This window comes from Bidens hawaiensis, unplaced genomic scaffold, assembly GCF_021521415.1.
Source record: "Bidens hawaiensis isolate Kalapana, Puna unplaced genomic scaffold, B.hawaiensis_p1.1 tig00021821_1, whole genome shotgun sequence".
Taxonomy (NCBI): Eukaryota; Viridiplantae; Streptophyta; class Magnoliopsida; order Asterales; family Asteraceae; genus Bidens; species Bidens hawaiensis.
In genome coordinates this window covers 119732-139170 of record NW_027493383.1, presented here as the reverse complement: position 1 = coordinate 139170, position 19439 = coordinate 119732, and the positions used below count along the sequence as shown (strand labels likewise).

Genomic DNA, 19439 nt, shown 5'->3' with positions numbered 1-19439 from the left:
ACAATAAACAAACCATATACACAAGAAGCTTATACAGAAAACAATAAGCATACACAACCGTAGTCGCCCCTACACAGTAACAAACTACTTACACAACAAACCCATTAACCCTACACCTACACAGAAAATAAGCTGCATACACCTACACAAGCAACAAGCCTACACTATTAACAATAAGCTACACAGAAAACAACATGCATACACAACTGTAGTCGCCCCTACACAGTAAAAAACTAATTACACAGCAAACTCATTAACCCTACAGAGAAAAAAAACTGCATACACCTACGCAGGAAACAAGCCTACACATAAAACAATCTAAACATTGCCTAAATAAGCATACACAATAAACAAACCACACACGCTATAAGGTCAGTAAATCTACACAACAAGAAACCAGCATACACATCATCCACATTCCCCCCTACACAGTAACAAATTACATACCTAACAGGCCCATTAATCGTACATAAAAAAAACATAATGCATACACTTCTACACAGGCAACAAGCCTACACAGAAAATAATCTACACATTAACTAAATAAGCATACACAATAAAATTGTAACATCCTAAAATATTATAATATTAAGTAAAGGAAGATTTCGTGTAGTTGTCGAGCGTTAAATAATATTAGCTAGTGTTTAATGAAGGATCATGGGCTTGGATTAATTATGGTGGATTAAAGGGTAATGGGCCTTAGGTCCATAGGCTTTAAGGGATATAAATACCCCTTAAACCACCCTAAAACCCTAATCCTCATTCCATCTTTCCATAATTGCCTCAGACTCAAAAACACACACACCTCTACACTACCTTGCGGCCGAGAGAGAGAAAGAGGGAAATCGAGATCAAGAAAAGGTTGGCGTTTGATAGATCTTGGCTATACGGATCATATACAAGCATAAACAAGCTAACCAAGATCAAACGAACACGAAAAGGTATATTTTGATATTAAAGTTTACGTTTTTATAACGTTTTGCCTTGAAACTTAGAACGAGATTAGATCGGGCGTAAATAAAACGTAAAGTTGTAAACTTGATGTTAGAAACGAACTTAGCAAACTCGCGACTGCTTATGACACGCTTAAAATGAACCCTAAACTTATTATTAAACATTTTGAGCTTAAAGGTCCAAACTTTATTCGATTTCGAGCCAAATCTTATCTAACAATGACCGTAGGAATGATCACAGGTTTGGGTTGTATCATATCCCTGAGTTTCGCGATAAAACGGAGTTGATTATGGAGGTTAAAGTCACACAGCGGATGCATACACCTACACAAGCAACAAGCCTACACTATTAACAATAAGCTACACAGAAAACAACATGCATACACAACTGTAGTCGCCCCTACACAGTAAAAAACTAATTACACAGCAAACTCATTAACCCTACAGAGAAAAAAAACTGCAAAGTCGCTGCTGTTAACTTCGCCCCCAGTAAGTTCGCCCTGCATGTTCGCCAGGCTAAGTTCGCCGGACTTTAAGTTCGCTGGACACAAGTTCGCCTACACTTAAGTTCGCCCCTGATAAGTTCGTTTAATGCTAACTTCGCCTAAGGCTAAGTTCGCTTAATGTTTAACTTCTCCAAGTTAAGTTTGCCTAAAGCTAAGTTCGCTACTGGTTAAGTTCGCTTACTCGTATGTTCGCTTACATTATGACCGCTTGCGAATTTAGGAGAGTTAAAATGATAAATTAAAATCCTAATGGAAAATGCGTTAAGACAGTTAATGAAAATAAATTTTTTCCAAGCTGACCTGGCAGCTTAACCCCAGCTAGGGGCTCTGCCCCTTGGACCCTGCTAGGGGCTGCCACCCCTAGAACCCCGCTGCCAGGGGCGCTGCCCCCGGACCCCCGTTCGTTGTGGGTAATAATTGAACTAGGAAGACAATACAGATAGTGATAGATGATTGATACGTGTAATTGTTATACAGTTAGTCGTGCACAGCTCAAGAAAGGGATTACGATTAACGGCGAACGTAACCACATTCAGGTGAGTTTCTAGCCTCATTTCCTTGTTATGTTTTCGGGGCTGTGTGCATACTCGACGTGATAGTTAATACACCTACCTTAAATGGTAAGTGTATGCCATGTATGATTTATATGTTATCTAAGTATGTATAATTTGAATGTGAATGAAAGCTTGTTGGTACGTGAACGATCTTCGGATATTGCACGTATCGACAAGGGAGGTATGATGATAGTTGAATGTGTATGTTAGATATATATAACATATGAGTATGTATGAATGATAAAATAAAGTGTATGTATATTTCGGGTATGAAAAGACAGTATGTACGAAGATGAAGAAGTAAGGGACCAGACCCTAATAATATCTGAGATAGAGAAGAAAGGGATCAGACCCTACTAATATCTGAGATAGACAAGAAAGGGATCAAACCCTAATAATATCTGAGATAGACAACGAAAAGAGGGATCGGACCCTAATAATATCTGAGATAGAAAAGGAAGGGATCAGACCATAATAATATATGAGATAGAATGGACAGTAATTATAAAGTATAAAAGTAATAAAGTATGTACGTATGTATGAAAGTATGAAATAAAAGTAAATTAGTGAAGTAATTATTATGTATCTTCGGATGCATGATTGAAGGTAAGTGAATGTATTGTTTGATGTATGATTAACTAGAACTCACTCAACGTAACTGACTTTTAGTATGCACGCAGGTGAGTAGGATGTGACGGCTAGTGTGAGCGGGACACATGGCAGAAGAATAAGAGTCTGGCATCTGAAGACATGTTATGTTTTATAAGTTATGTTTGATTTTGAAAGACAAGAGGAATGTTTTAAGACATGTTTACGATTTGATATGGGATGTTTTATGAAATATTTATATTCCGCGTAAAGTTTTAAATTAACTCTGATATTTAGAACTGTGTTTATGAGTAAATCCAACGTCCAAATGTGAGGCACCGGTAACAGGGCCTTACAAAAATCAATAGATTATCGAATCGATCTTTCTAATGTAGGTATTCAGAATTCAAATGTAGGTATTCGAACATTAAAATTGCCTAAGAAATCAATTATTTGATCCACAAAGAATAGAGAAAACAAGGACCGAGACCCTAATCTTTCACTCAATTATTGCTTTAATCTTCGCCTGTGATACCACAAAACCCTTTTGTTCAACCAATGATAACCAATTTTTACCTAATGTCTAGAATTTAACACTTTTTATTTGAACAAAATTAACCCTCCATTTAACACACTCAATATAGTACCTAAATTATTATCTTAATGGCACTCTAGTGAACTGCATCTTAATACAAATAAGAACGTACGCATTATTTAGTTTATATCTTACTTTTATTGAAAAAAACCACAAATTATCCTACATACCTTGATTTTATGTGTAGGTTCGTTCACTGTAATAGCTAAAAACCCCAATTGTGATTCAAAACAATACCAATCACTTGAAAGGATGGAAGATTGCTTCTTATACACAAGAAATCGGAATCACTTTGTGTTGATTTCGTCGATTTTTTGTATCAATCTCATATGGAGTGTCAGATTTAGTGCAGAGTTATGTAGAGAGTTTGGGAGTGAAACAAGGGTTTGCATATGTTACCTATTCTATCTCTATACCATTCTGACAACTTTACCCTTTTAAGTCTAAAAAATATCTGATCAAATATTCAAAGTATTTACAAAATTGCCATCATGTGTTTTAAACCATTGATTTGTGTATTCAATGGTTGAGATTTACTTCTCGCGCTTCTCGCTCTTATATAATTTCTCGCATGATTCATCCCCTATATATATATATAATAAGATATATCGGGTACATCGGGTATATAATCGGGTAAATAAGTTTACGTTATCGGGTAATCGGGTCGGGTAATAGGGTATATTAGAAATCCCAAACCCGTCCCAAACCCGCGAACAATTTTAAAACTAATCCCAAACCCTAATGGTTCGGGTATTACCCGTCCCATTTATGTCGGGTTTCGGGTTTTCCGATCGGGTTCGGGTTTCATTGCCATCAGGATCTGAAGTCAGACGCTCCCTAACCGTTGGATTGAAATTAATCCAAAATCCTGTCTCATCTTCAGTCTTCCGACAACATGTTCCACGTGGACCACATTTGGCGGGGTGTTCCCCTGCGGTTTGACTCGCCTGAAAACAGAGAGGGTGATGTTCGTATTGTCGAAGAAGCAAGCAATAATCGGAAAAATGTAGAGTAACATCAACTAAACTGTATAGTTGTTTTAATATTCCTTTCGTAGACTTTAATTCAAATAAACAATGTTTATGGTTGAAGTAACTCTCTCCCGTGTCTGACGCCTCGAATAAAACTAGCCTTCATTTCTTTCTTTGATCCATTTATAACGTTTCCTACTTTTTGGTTCTTCACCTCTCTCTTTTGTTGGATTTCCTTTCATTATTATTATTATTCACGTAAGTCTTCTTGTTCATAATTGTTTGTTTCTCCTTGGATTTTATTTTCTTTTGGGAAACTTTTGCATTCAAGGTATCTATAACTCTTGATATTTATAGTTTTTATGATCTTTGATACCTTCTGTTTTTTTTTTATCGAAAAAGACTCTTTTCAATCCTCCATAACCTGTTTTTTTGACCCGAACTAAATTTGATAGTTTTTACAAAACGACTTGTTTTGACCTGTTAGCCGACTCCAAACCTGTTTTGATCATAACAAAATTGATACTTTTATAAAAAAACAAATTGGTTTGACCCAAACCTGTTAATCCACTACTAACCCAAACCAGTATTGATCCGAACAAAAAGTGTTACTTTGAAAAAAAAGTATTCGATTTGACCCGTTAGTTGACCCAGGCCTGTTTGGACCTGAACAAATTGATTTTTATTTTAAAATGACGCGCTGTGACCCAAACCTGCTTGACCAATTAGTGTTTTGATCCATTAGCTGACCCGAAACTGTTTTGATCTTAAACAAAACTGATACTTTTTCAGAACGACGTGTTTTGACCTGTTAGCTGTTTTGACTCGTTAGTTGACCCAAAACCTGGGTTGACACATTTGCGAGGCTTAAATTTGTTCCCATGGTGCTTGTAATTGATACAGTGTGCATTTCCATATCTTGTTCTTTTAGCATCTCATGCCATGTTTTATTCTTAACCTTATGCATTTGGAAAGAAACGCATTTATGAAGGTCTTTAATTTAATTTACATAAAGCATCAACTCATACGCGCTTTCTTGCTTCGTATAGGTTCAAGTGAACAAAAAACTCAGAAAAAGGTTAAAGAAAAGACTCAGCCTTTGCAAGCGAAATAAGATTTAGACTATCTACATAATGTTCTAAAGTTATAAACTGGTTAGACAAGAATGGTACATAAAGACCAAGATCTAGTCAAACATGGCACAAATTTGCCTAGTTATCTTCTTCGGTGCGAGGGTAAAACTGGAAACACCCTTGAAAAAACTATTAACTTTGGAGTTCTTGATTGGAACCGTATAGAAAAATGGAAGTCAAACACAAAAGTCAAACTGGAAACCGGGCCGGGTAGATTATATTCATCTGTAAACAAAAAACACTCTCAGTCAGATGATCGACAGCCATCGAACGGTTCTTTCAACTCATCTCTCAGTAAAAAGTTCAACATTACCCTTGAGAAACTTTCCAAAAGTTTTACCATCAAAACAAGTTCAACATATAAACATTTGAAGTCTGGGCTGGTAACTTATAAATTTTCACAAGATTCCCACAATTCAAAAGCTCATGAGATGGAACCGAGTGATGGAATCCCGCGTAATGTGAAAGCTCTTCTAAAGCTTACAATGAATAATGAAATCCCGTGTAACGTGAAAGCGCTTCTAAAGCTAACAATGAATCATGAAATCCCGTGTAACGTGAAAGCTCTTCTAAAGCTTACGATGAATAATGGAATCCCGTCTTTTAAACTTATGGAAGAAAACTGCAGCAACATGTTAACTGCTGATCTAAAAAAGTTACCATCTGGGAAAGATGATACAAGCTTGACTTACACGTTCTGTTCGGTTCATAATATTAATAAAAAGAACGAACTTTGGAAGAATCAAGATTTGTTAAAAGATTCTGCATTCGATTACAACATTGTTGGAAACATGAAGATTTCAAGTTCATATCATGCTGAATTTAGCGGGTTAGAAAGGGATTTGTTTGTAGTGAGAGAAGCTGTTTTGTACGGTCCAGATCGCACCAAAAGCTTGGAGCTTGCGGGTATTATTGTGAAGAACATAAGTAAGGAAAATAATGGTGGTTTAGGGAGGTCAAAGAGCACAGTGGTTATTATTCCTGGTGGAAGTCATAGTTTACCGAATAATGGTCAACCGTCTTCGTTGATTGACAGGTGGCGGTCGGGTGGAATATGTGATTGTGGCGGTTGGGATGTCGGTTGTGAGTTGGGAGTTCTTACTAATCAGAACGAAATAAGTGAAGTTTCAAGTCCGTCTACATTGGATTGTCTTGATCTTTGTTACCAGGTAAGTGATCGTGTTTCCATTTTGTGTAATGTATCTTTTTTGGGTCGATTTGGTTGTGGTTTATCTTTAAACGGGTTGAACTAAAATAAGTTTGACTGTCCCCGTAGTGTAGCTCAGTTGGTTAAGGGGGCGTAAAACTTGGAACAATAAAATAAGTTTGACTAATTGGGAAAAGGGTAAAATCAAATAAAGTTTGACTGATCAGGAAACGGGTCAAATTCATGAAAGTTTGACTGATCAGGAAACGGGTCAAATCTATAAGTTTGACTAATCGGGAAAATGGGTCAAATCAGATAAGTTTTACTAACCGGAAAACGAGTCTACTCAGGAAAACAGGTCAAACCACACAAGTTTGACTAATTGTGAAAGTGCGTCAAATCAACCTAGTTTTTTTCCTAATTAGGATACGGGTCAAGTGAGTTAAACGGGTAATTTATATGATATTAAGTGTAAAGTTGCTTGCTTGCAGGGAAAACACAAGAAACATGCTTTTAGGTTGGCTGCACTTGAGAATGGATTTTACTCACTTGAATACAATGCATCATCAATGTCATCCTTACAAGCATTCTCCATTTGTGTTGCAGTTATAAGTAGCCAAAATCTAACTCACATATTCCAAGTTAATCATCTTCAAGATGCTAATAACTTTATTAAAGCAATAATGACAAGACATCGAAAAGTCAAAAGTCAAACCCTTGTACATCCACCCGTCTCACAGATTACGAGTGTATAGCGTTATATTTTCTTTTATCGCATTTGGTTAAACTTGTTATGTTTAGAAATTGAATTTATAGAGTATGTGCATCCAACAAAATAGTACTAGCAACAAATGTATAGGCTTCGTTTGTTCCTTAACGAAACCTACCAATAGATTTCAACTTGCGAATGACACATGAGAAAATCAATTATACAACATATCTCATACAAGTTTCTGGCATGGCTTTATAGGTATAACAACGCATCCAAGATAAATAAACGCATATGAACACAATCTCAAACAAGTTTTATAATAGCCGACAACATTAATTTCAAAGCATGCATCAAAACACAAACTGCATATGTTTCCTTTCCAACACGGGCCAAGTGAGTTACTAGACCGAAAACAAAAACAACTTATTCTTAAAACCAACTACTATCAGATCGAAACAGTCTCTAAGCTTCACAATCAACATAAGAAGCATGATGAACACAAATAAACCACCGACCATCAATCTTCTCAAAAACATTAGTCGCATACTGTTTCCCCCAACTTTTACCACTCGTTTTCACCATCTCAACACACCGAACAAACCCCATATCACCTCTAACATAAACCTGAACATCCTTCACTTCAATTAATAAAGGAAATTCATAATCCGCCCACACGTATTCCCAACTTCCCATCACAAGGTCATATCCCGATATGCCACTCACACCTGGATGCACAACACATGCATTTTCACTTTTTGACCATAATGCTTGCATTGCAGCTAGATCACCGTTTCTAAACGAGTTGTAAAAGCGTGTATTTGCTGCTAAAACCGTGGTTTTGTTGTCCTCTTGTATGAGTTTAAGGTTGTCACGGATTTTGGCTGCTTGGCTGTAGTTTTCTTGTTGAATCGCGGTTTGTAGTTCCTGTTCTAGGGTATTGAAGAGGTAGGTCCCAGCAGGGCTCAGTTGGTCCCGCATGACTCACCTTGAACAGGGATGTCTGCGCAAAGACCATCTACTCCCGCAGGACCCACCATGCTCAGAGAAGCCTACGCGCAGTATGCAAGCTGCATACGCAGGGAAAAGCCTCCCAATGGTAAAGTAACCCGCCTGTTCCCGCAGTTGCGGATACAAGCCATCAGGGAAGGCTACCCGCACAGCATAGCTACACGCATAAGGCTTAACACTTACAAATATTCAGTGTCACCTGAAAGAATGAGCAAAGGCGGGAGGGGGAAAACTCCCGCCAAAATGGGCCAGTCCGTATGATGGAGGATCTTTTGCGTGATACCTGACGAGGTAAAGACAAAAGATCTGACCAAGAATGCGACAGCTCACTGACAGCAGCGTGGCAGACAGCACGCCACAGCACTGTGACCAATAGCCGCCGCCTGCCCACCAACTCCTGCCAGACCACGTGCCTAGCCTGCAGTTGGTAGAAGACGAAGAGTGCACGGCACGCCTGCTCTGTGTCAGCCGCTACCTATCCACCACTCACAGGTAGGGCACGTGCATAGGTTACAGTTGGTAGCGTGTTGGGCCGGCTAAACCCCTTGGAAACCCACCTTCGGCTATAAAAGACAGCAAATGGTATTATCATTTCATCATCTACTATCTCGTATAACTTACTTGATAACTGCTCTAATAGTATTCATATACTTTTATATTCAAAGAGCAATATAGACTGATTCTCACGCCGGAGGGTGGTCACAAGGAGGAACCCCCCCCTTCTCAGTGACGAGCTTACGGTGTCTGTTTTGCAGGTTCCCTGAAGTACAACTTACTCTGCTGGATCTAACCTTCGTGGGAAACATTACTTAGCCCCCAGATTACCTATAATCTGCCCGGGGTCACTTAGTGTTTCTTCATTGGCGCCATCCGTGCATAAAGCTAGAACTACATCTTTCTCCAGTTTTTCAAAACTTCCAAGATGACTAGAGAAATTCCGGTAACCACAACCCCAGCCACTGGGGTAAACACCGGCAACACAATGTTTACAAACACTACCCCAGCCACCCAAGCTGGGGCAAGTGAAGTACATTTTACGAACACTACCCCAGTCACTCATGTAGGGGCAAGTGGAGTAAATATTCCACTGGGATTCACTGATGCCCAGCTGGAAAAACGAACTCGAGCCCCTCGCCAAACACTTGATCAAGTGAAGGCATGGGCCGAGGCACGTCAAAGAGAATTTCAGGCTGAATTGGACGAACGCTTGCGTTCAGTCCAACAAGCTGAGGAATTCGGTAGTACTCGCCAGCACCTCAACATGAATAGTGAGTACGAGTACTCAGACGCCGAGAGGGAAGACTCCGACACCGACGCGAACCCTCGCCATAGGGCGAAAGGGAAGCGTAAGGAAACGGATCCCCAGCCAAAAAGGAATTTTGGGGAAGCATTCCAACCAGTCACGGAAAAAAGCTCGCGTGACTTCTCCAAGGCCTTTAGACCTACTGCCACAAACGCAGGAAGGTCAAAATTTGCAAGGGACATTGCAGAAGCAATCGCCCCGAGGAGTGCCAAACAAATGTCCAATATTGGCACATACGATGGTATATCCGACCCAGATGACCATCTGAACAGGTTCATTGCGGGGGCAACCGTCAGTAACTGGACGGAACCCACGTGGTGCTACATGTTCCAGATGACTCTGGTAGGAGCAGCCAGAGCATGGTTCGACCGTTTACCGGTCCACCACATTTATGACTGGGCAGACTTCCAGAACAAGTTCAGTCAACAGTTTAGTCAACAGAGGAAGCACACTGAGGAGCAGTGGACGATCCTCAACTGTGTGAGAGAAGAGGATGAATCCTTACTGGACTTCATCACCCGCTTCAACTCCAAGAAGCTGAGTCTGGGCAACATCAGTGAAGACCTCGTTCGCGCCGCTTTCATTCAGGGCGCTGAATACCCAGAACTCATCCGCACTCTGACGGGTAAAGACGGCATGCCATCCACGTGGGATGCCATAATGACGGCAGCCAAACGCTTTGCCGAAACGGAGAAACAGCTGGGAAGAGATCTCCCCCAGAATACAAACCTCTACACGCAGAGGACAAGGGAGAACAATGTGAGAACCGCCCGGCTAAACAAAAAGAGGCGGCAAGGTATTTGGCAGTCAAGGATAAACTTTGACACCCCCTCAAGCTCTCGCCCTCTGGTTGGCGGAAGGGACAACACGCACCCTTCGAACCGGAAAAACCGTTGGACGCCACTCACCAAGAGCGTCACGGAGATATTTGCCACGGAAAAACTGCCATGGCCAAAAGCCCCAGCGATCCGACAGAAACCCAATGCGGATCAAAGCAAGTCTTGTGACTTCCATGGGACAAAGGGCCATAGCACTGAGGAGTGCACATCCTTGAGGGACATCGTCGAGACATTTGTCAAGGATGGGAGGCTCGCACACCTCGTGGCATCTATCAAGAAGGGAGGAAGGAACGACAACAGGTACAGGGGTAACGGACGAAAGCCCGTCGACATTAGCATCAACATGGTCCAGGGTAAGGTCAGAGGAAGAAAGAGACCGATAACCGAACCATGCGCATGGAAGGAAGCAGAAGTGCGCTTCCCGCGAGTGCCGGGAGGCCCAAACAAAGAAGGCCCCATTGTCATTAAAAGCCAGCTGGGGCACTACATCACCTCCCGCACCCTCGTTGACAATGGCGCATCGTCGACAGTGATGTACAGGCAGTTCTTCGACAAGCTCGACGATGAAGACAAGGAACGCCTGGAGACGGTCTACGCTTCAATGGAAAGGTTTGACGGCAGCATGAACACTCCCTTGGGCATCCTATCTTTCCCCGTCACTCTCACCGATGGGAATTATTCACGCACGGAGGATGTGGATTTTGTTGTAATGAAAAAACCACATCATACGTATGACATCCTATTCGGGAGAGACGGGATGGCAAGATTCAACGCCGTGGTATCCTCAGTCCACGGCATGATGGGATGGCCAACAACTGAAGGCGTAGCGATGATCACGGGCATTCCCCAGGTATGCATCGCATCTGTCTCCTCTAAACCCAAACCGAAGATGGCCAAACAAACCATCACTGAACCTGAACAGTGGGCATTCAATGGGAAATATCCCGATCAGGCCGTTACCATTGGCCCGACAATTGTTGATCCAACACGCACCTTACTCAAGCGCTTACTGCAGCGAAACGCAGACATCTTCGCGTGGACACCAGCCGACATGACTGGTGTACCCCGGAGTAAGGCAGAGCATAAGCTCAAATGCGATCCGGCCGTTACGCCGATCGTACAAAAGCGCAGAGTAATGGGGCCCGAGCAAACCAACGCGTGCAGAACCCAAGTCAAGGAACTCCTTGATGCGGGCATCGTGCGCGTTAGCAAATATCAAACGTGGGTTGCAAATCCCGTAATGGTACCGAAGAATAACAAACAATGGCGCATGTGCATAGATTTCAAAGATTTGAATAAAGCATGCCCCAAAGATTGTTATCCGTTGCCAGAAATTGATCTCAAGGTGGATTCGGTGGCACCATTTCGCCTTAAATGCTTCTTGGATGCGTATAAGGGGTACCATCAAATCCACATGGCTGTAGATGACCAGGACAAAACCGCCTTTCGGACGCCCGATGGCACATTTTGTTATAAAATGATGCCATTCGGACTTAAGAACGCGGGATCCACGTACCAACGACTAATGGACAAAGAGTTTCACGCCCAAATTGGGAGAAACTTGGAAGTCTATATGGATGATTTGGTCATCAAAAGCCCCGAGCCAGAGGCGATGTTGAAAGACATTGAGGAAACTTTCAACACACTTAGAAAGATAAACATGAAGCTCAACCCGAGCAAGTGTTCATTTGGGGTGGAAGAAGGGAAGTTCTTGGGAGTCATTATTACTAAAGATGGCTTCAGAGCGAACCCTGAAAAGGTCGAAGCCATTGTCAAAATGGAATCACCTACCACCATAAAACAGGCTCAAACACTGAATGGACGACTAGTCGCGCTTAACCGCTTTTTGGCAAACCATGCGGATAGGTCGTTCCCATTTGTGTCAACGCTAAGAAATTGTTTAAAGAAAACGCACTTCCGCTGGACACCAGAAGCGGAAGCAGCTTTTCAGGAGATTCGATCACGCCTGATCGAACTCCCAACACTCACAGCACCACAAGCGGGGGAGGAGTTAATCCTATACCTCTCCGCAACAGATAGAGCAACCGGGGCAGTCCTGCTTGTAGAACGAAAAGGCATCCAGATGCCAATCTATTATGTTAGCCGCGTGCTGGCAGACGCGGAAACCCGGTACTCTACCCTGGAAAAACTGGTCTTGGCACTTATTCACGCTTCACGCAGGTTGAGACGATATTTCCAGGGTCACCCAATCACTATTCTCACCAACTTCAAACTCTCAAATGTTCTAGGCAAACCCGAGTTATCGGGACGTCTAGCCAAGTGGGCAATTGAATTGGGAGAATATGCGATTCAATACAAGCCGAGACCAGCCATTAAAGGCCAGGTCCTGGCTGATTTTATTGCAGAAGTCCCCGCTTCACGGGAGAAAGAGTGCCAGGAGGAGGTTCAACCCTCCCCAGCACACGAAATCAATGAGGTCTGGCGACTCTACACTGATGGAGCAGCTAGTAACGAGGGTTCAGGCGCAGGGTTAAAATTAACAAATCCAGCAGGCCAGGAATATACTTATGCTATTCGGCTGGATTTTCCAAGTACAAATAACGAGGCTGAATATGAAGCATTCCTGGCCGGATTGAGGATTGCGCGTAAAATGGGTGTAAAAAATTTGGAAGCCCATGTAGATTCCATGCTAGTGGCAAACCAAATAAACGGGACGTACACGGCTGTGAACGACACAATGGCCCTGTACCTTGCCCAGGCCAAAGCCATCATGCGCGATTTTAATGATTGTAAAGTGATACACGTCAAGCGCAGCGAAAACAAATCTGCGGATGCGTTAAGCAAGCTTGCATCACTGGCCTTCACCCACTTGGGAAAGGACATCCGCGTGGAACTCCTCGAAACACCATCAGTCCCGCACAAGGAAATTTGTGTCATCCAAACCGGTACAGAAACATGGATGACCCCAATAATAAAATACCTTGAAGCAGGAACGTTACCAGAGTCGAAGTCACAGGCAAGAAAACTACGCTGTAAAGCACTGAATTATCAGCTGGTCAATGACACCCTTTACAGACGTAACTTTCTTGGCCCATTGTTAAGATGCGTGGACAACCAAGATGCTGACTACCTCCTAAGGGAGGTTCACGAAGGCATCTGTGGAGTACACGCAGGCCCCCGCGCTGTGGTAGCCAAGCTAAACAACGCGGGATACTTCTGGCCGGGGATGCATATGGACGCGTTGGCATACATCAGAAAATGCAGATCTTGCCAGCTTTACGCACCCAACACGCATCGCCCGAAAAATGAACTTGTTCCTGTCACTTCCTCGTGGCCATTTCAGAAGTGGGCCATTGACGTGACAGGCCCATTTCCAACAGCAGCTGGGAATGTTCAGTTCCTAGTGGTAGCCATTGACTACTTCACCAAATGGATAGAAGCGAAACCTTTAGCCCAAACAACCGCAAAGCATATCAAAAAAATTATTTGGGAATTTATTATTTGTCGTTTTGGACTTCCACAGAATTTGGTAAGCGACAATGGCACCAACTTTGCTGACAAGAAGCTACAGCAGTGGCTGAAAGAACTTCAAATCACCCACACCTTTACCTCAGTGGCACACCCGCAAGGTAACGGTGAGGTGGAAAGAGCAAATAAGAGCATCGTCGAAGGCATAAAGAGAAGACTCTTGGAACATAGATCCGGTTGGGTGGACGAGCTTCCACACGTCCTTTGGGCAAACAGAACGCTGAAGAAGACCAGTACGGGAGAAACCCCGTTCAGTCTCACTTATGGCACTGAAGCCATGATCCCAGTCGAAATCGGTTTACCCTCACCAAGGGTCTTAATCCAACCAGAAGACAATGATGCGGAAAGACGGTTAGACCTTATGCTAACCGAAGAGCGCAGAGACTTAGCCGCCGTGCGTGAAGAAAACTACAAACGACAAATGCAAAAATACTACAACACGCGGGTAAAACTCTGCAACTTCAAGGAAGAATACATACTGCGTAACAACGAGGCTTCGAACCAACAACGCCCAGGAAAGTTGGCCCCGATTTGGGAAGGGCCATACATTATCAAAGAAGTTCTGGGAAAGGGCGCGTACCGGCTCGAAAGGCTCGATGGCACTCCCATCCCTAGAACATGGAATGGAGCTCAATTACGCAAATGTTATATGTAGATCAATTCCAACTTGTAAAGAAAAGGCCTAGAGCCACTTCTAATGGAAATGATTCTCCTTTCATGATGTATTAATAGCTTGTAACCTATGAACTTCCCTTACGGGAAGAAGTAGTTGCGTGTGGAAGGCGGCAATACCCGCATAAACACAACGCCAAAATGTTAAAAAGTTCTAAGGAAAACCTACACGCAGGTCAGATGTAGGTAAAGTTTAGCCATCCTTGTAAGTGCAAGTGACGGTCTTACCCGCACAATCACGAACAAGGAAGCCAAACTTAACTTACCGTCTACCACGTTAAAAGGTTAACTTATGAACACTTAAAAAAGGATAAGAAAAACCTACACGCAGGTCAGATATAGGTCTAAAGTTAAAGCCATCCTACTAAGTGCAAGTGACGGTTACACCCGCACAATCACGAAAGAGGGAGCGAAAACTTTAGTCCATTATCAACCACGTTCAAAGGTTTAACTTAATGCCTTAGAAATTTCGAAAAGGAAAACCTACACGCAGGTCAGATAGAGGGTAAAGATTAGCCATCCTACCAAGTGCAAGTGACGGTTTTACCCGCACAATCACGAAGGAGGAGGCGAAACTTTAACCCATCATCAACCACGTCCAAAGGTTCTTATTCTAAACACTTGGGAAATTGCTAATTTAAACTAAGTATGCAAGTCATAAGTTTATAAAGCAAAGAACCCAAGGAAGGAAATAACAATCTTATACGCAAAGAGATTAATATTTCACAATCAATTACAAGAATGGCTGGGTAACTACCCGCCTAAAAGAAATCTATACAAGGCTAAGTCTATCCTAGCAGTGGGAAGGGATCTTCAGGATCAGGCTTCAGGGCCACCTCCGCTTGGACCAGCACCGTCAGAGCGCGGCTGCCCAAGGAAAGCCTTAAGGATGCTTAGCCCATCATCAGCAGCAGCAGCTTCATTCACCTTCTCCACCACTGGATGCGGGAAGGCAGCGTACTGATTCACAGCTTGGTCATAAGCAGCTTCAGTATTAACATTGAATAAAGGGAAGTTGGAGGGCGGAAAGCCTCTCTCAGCAAACCCTAGACCAAGCAGGAAGCCAGTCTTCTGCCCATCCTCATGAGAAGCGTTGAGGGCTGCGCTCATTGCATCGTCGTAAGAGGTCTCTGAAAGGACCCGACGCACAACCTACAAAAGAAAATTACAAGTTAGAACATTTTCTAATTACGAGCGGAAAGCGTAAAGAAAAAGATAAAGATACCTCAGGCAACGCTTCTCGAAGCAGCCATTGGAGGGTAGCTTGACTTTCTTTGTAAGCACGTTCGGCTCCGCTTTTATCAAGGTTGGCAAGTTGAACTTCCTTGGCGGCAGCTTCTTCGACGCTTTTGAGTTTCCTTTCAGTACGGTCAAGCATCCCCCTCTGGTCAAGGATCTCCTGCAGCTTCTTGGCATCTTCCATTGCCAAGGCGTCATGAGCATGCTGAAGAGCCTTTAATTTGCATTTAAGCTGCTCATTCTCTTCGCGAAGTGGCTCAGCAACAGCTTCAGCCTTGGCAGCCCTCTCAGTTGAGTTTCGCGCAGTCTCCTTGGCCAGCCGAAGCTGTTCATTCACAGCTTGGGCAGCCTTGGAGCGGGCCTCGAGTCGCGCCTGGACTTCAACCTCGAGGGCCTTGAATGCCTTCTCCTTCTCGGCTGCGGCAGCGGCCAACTGCCGGTTCTCCTCCCGAAGAGCCCGCGCTTCAGATACATCTTTGGCGCGAGCTGCTTTTAACTTGTCGTTTTCACGACAAAGCAGCTCGACGCGGGGCTGCGTTCGGGCCTGGAGAACCCGAAGCTCATTGGTTAGCCTACCCTCTTGGTAGCTAGCCATGGCTTCCCCCAACGCACCATGAGGAGCAGCGTGGCGAGCCCAGTCCACGCACTCCACAGGGGTGCGAAGGGTTGTTCCTCGGCGTATGTTCCATCTTGGAACATACACTTCATTGGAATCCGACACTGCAAAAGAAACAAAGGCAGTTAGGAAAAGATGACAAAAATATACAAAGAAAAAAGAACCCTACGTACCTGTAGGGTCAATAACAGGCCGATAGCCGCCAAACCCATCACCTGAACCTAAAGGAAATCCATCCAACAGGTCAGGCAGACGGGAAGGTGGCGTAGATCGGCGGGAAGCCCGGCGCGTACCTGATGGTCCGGCCGTCGGTGCCGGTGGCGCAGGTATAGTGGCAGCCGCCGTGGTAGCCATTGTTGGCGCCGTCTCCTCAGCAACAGTAACCGCCGGCTCCGTGAAAGATGCTGTAAAAATTGCACTCACGGCCGGCGGAGACACCTTCTCAGCTGGAACAGCCTCAGGAAGGCTGGAACCAGCGGAAGCAAGCGTAGACGCCTGGGTCGACGCCTCGGGAAGGCTGACCGAGCCTACCGTCATTGGCGGGGGAATACTTACTCCAACTCCACCCTGGAATGCGTCAACATCCACACCTGCACAAGCAAAAGTGTTAGAAAAATTTATTTGAAACAACAAATCTAGACAAGAATTATGGGGGTACTTACGGGGTTTCTTGAGCTTGAACGCACGGACGAGCGGGGGCGAACCCGATGGAGCCGGCCTCTTGACACCGGTAACCGTCGTCGTCGCTGCCTCCCCGGAGGTAACACCTGCAGCCTCCGGAGCGGTGGTCTCCTCACCACCGGGCTTCCCCGCCACCTCTGCATTATCTGACTCCGAGTCAGATAGGACTACCGGGTCGGCCGTAGAGGCCACCTTCTCCTTGCCTTTCCCGACGGCAGCCTTTTTCTTCCGCACCAGTGGAGGACCTTCTGCGGATTCCTCAGAAGAAGAAATGTCATGAACTCCAGCAGCAGGCACAGCATTGAGAGGTTCAGGGTAGAAGATAGGCTTACCTGGCCGTCGGTGGCTCAGGATCTCTTGGCCTGGCGGGTAAACCTCCACAAACCGACCCGCAGTCTGCTCTAAGATGGGCAACTCGTTCTCGTCCAGAGCACGAGTACCCATCCGCGCAGGACCATCTTCCTCCCGCGGATTCAGGAGCGACTGAAGATCGTTACCCTCTGAAATCAACAAGAAAGTTAGAAAAAATCGTAGTCAGCAAAAAAGAAACAAGACATACCATAAGGGGTAGAGTTCGAACCATATTCAAGGACGATCGGAACCTTATCCGCATTCGCCGCCTTCCACACCCGGCTCATCCCCAGCATCACCATCGCCGACTCCGGAAAACGGAAAACCGGGGACTGGACCCGGGATATCTTCGCGAACCATTCCGCCTCCTCGTAGTTGATGGCGGGAAGGTTCGGAAGCGGCTGGCCATTCTTGAACTTCATGGCAATGGGGATGGCTCGAGCGGATATAAAGAAGAACTCTCTTCTCCATGAGCGAAGACTCCGCTCGGTGGTACAAATCTTTAAACCCTTGATACGGGTTGTAAGAGTGTACCACCCTTGGATGCACCTCCAAGTATAGAAGGTCATCAGGCGGTCAACAAGGGGCTCAAGGCCCAGTATCCGGCACACCCACTCAAAGTGCCGGACCTTGGCAATGGCCATGGGGTGCACCTCTGTCAGGTGCACACCGTGCCTCTCTAGGACACGGTACACAAACTTTGTCAACGGAAACCTAAGGTTCCCGTAGACAAAGAATGCAGCATAAACCCCGATCTTGCCACTAGGGGCATCGTACACAGTATGGTGGGGCTCAGGAAACTCAGGCTCGAGAGACTCGAGCATGAACTTCCTGACGATATACTGGTACAGCTCGACAGGAAGATAACACTGGCATTCGCCAGCAGTCTTCTGATCATCAGCATCGTGAGAAGACATGGTGGAAGAAAGAAGAGATTTCAGAGCAATGCTTTACTGAAAAAGAGAAATTCGCCGGAAATTACTGGAGAAGAAGAGATGAAAGTGGAAAGTGTGAATTGCAAATAACCTTCTCCCCCTTTATATAGCAATCGCAATTAATGCGATGAATTTAATACGGAAGAGAGAGAAATCAAAGGTGCAATGAAACTATGACGCGTGGCAAAAGCAAACTGGCAACAGCTGTCAAAAAGGACGTGTGCCAGAGATTTCGCGGCTACGCGCCCGAAATCCCGTGCCCACGCGCCTGAAAAAGCAACTGGAATGACCACATAATGTCATGTCGCCATAACTTCTGGCACGTCCTGACACAGTCAGAAGAAACCGTCGCACGACGTTTGAGGTATTGGGTTGTTATCCATCCAACTCTTCAAATTTCAAAATTTAAAAATTTGAAGACTAAGGTTCAAAAAAGTAAGCGGGAAAATACCCCTTACCTTGGCAAACAAGTAACCATAAGCTGGGTGTGGGTACAGTGTAAAGGCAAAACCCTTCACATACCTAACACCCGCAGGGAATTGAAGCCAAAATATTTGGCAACCAAGTAACCATAAGACGGGTGCGGGTACAGTGTAAAGGCAAAACCCTTCACATACCTAGCACCCGCAGGGAATGGACGCCAGGAATACCTTGGAAGTAAAGTAACCGTAAGACGGACGCAGGTACAGTGTAAAGGCAAAACCCTTCACATACCTAGCACCCGCTGAGAATTGAAACCAGGAAGGATCTTCTGGGCAATGCTTGTGAAAACGGAAATAATATCCCCGCATTGCGGGAACATCGAGTACTACGTTGTTTGAGGCTCCAAGATGGAATTGGTGGTTTAAACATAATTGATCACTATGTTCAAAAACTACCAGAACCACAGGGAGAATCCGCACAACTAAGACTCAATGCTCCTGACTTGCGAGGAGGTTACAGACCTACCCGCATCATACCCAAAGACCAAGCAGGAAACTCGGGAATTTCTGCAAGTGACAAGGACTTCCGCGGGAAAAACCCCCATGGAAAACCTTACAAAAACCCCTTTTCAAAACCCTTTGCTTAAGTCCAAAAATTCACCTCACTTTATTAGACATTCGTGAGAAGAACATTGGACTGGGGGGACTTGAAGAGGTAGGTCCCA

General features: G+C 44.3%; 2 protein-coding genes across 2 annotated transcripts; one reads left to right on the top strand and one right to left on the bottom strand.

The window, feature by feature from the left end:
- Positions 1 to 5841: 5841 nt before the first annotated feature.
- On the top strand, positions 5842 to 7355 carry LOC143564128 (uncharacterized). Its single transcript, XM_077051498.1, has 2 exons — positions 5842 to 6469; positions 6939 to 7355. Exons 1-2 carry the CDS (start codon positions 5882 to 5884, stop codon positions 7200 to 7202), a joined length of 852 nt encoding a protein of 283 aa, XP_076907613.1. The 5' UTR covers positions 5842 to 5881; the 3' UTR covers positions 7203 to 7355.
- Positions 7356 to 7451: 96 nt separating this feature from the next.
- Positions 7452 to 8137, bottom strand: LOC143564144 (F-box protein SKIP8-like). Its single transcript, XM_077051509.1, has one exon. It carries the CDS (start codon positions 8135 to 8137, stop codon positions 7622 to 7624), a length of 516 nt encoding a protein of 171 aa, XP_076907624.1. The 3' UTR covers positions 7452 to 7621.
- Between the last annotated feature and the right edge of the window lie 11302 nt (positions 8138 to 19439).

Excerpts from the sequence above, each read along its gene's own strand:
- LOC143564128 (XM_077051498.1), top strand. The coding sequence starts at position 5,882 with ATGAATAATGGAATCCCGTCTTTTAAACTTATGGAAGAAAACTGCAGC. Across the intron at positions 6,470-6,938 it reads GTCTTGATCTTTGTTACCAG|GGAAAACACAAGAAACATGC; the intron begins GTAAGTGATCGT and ends GCTTGCTTGCAG.
- LOC143564144 (XM_077051509.1), bottom strand. The coding sequence starts at position 8,137 with ATGCGGGACCAACTGAGCCCTGCTGGGACCTACCTCTTCAATACCCTA.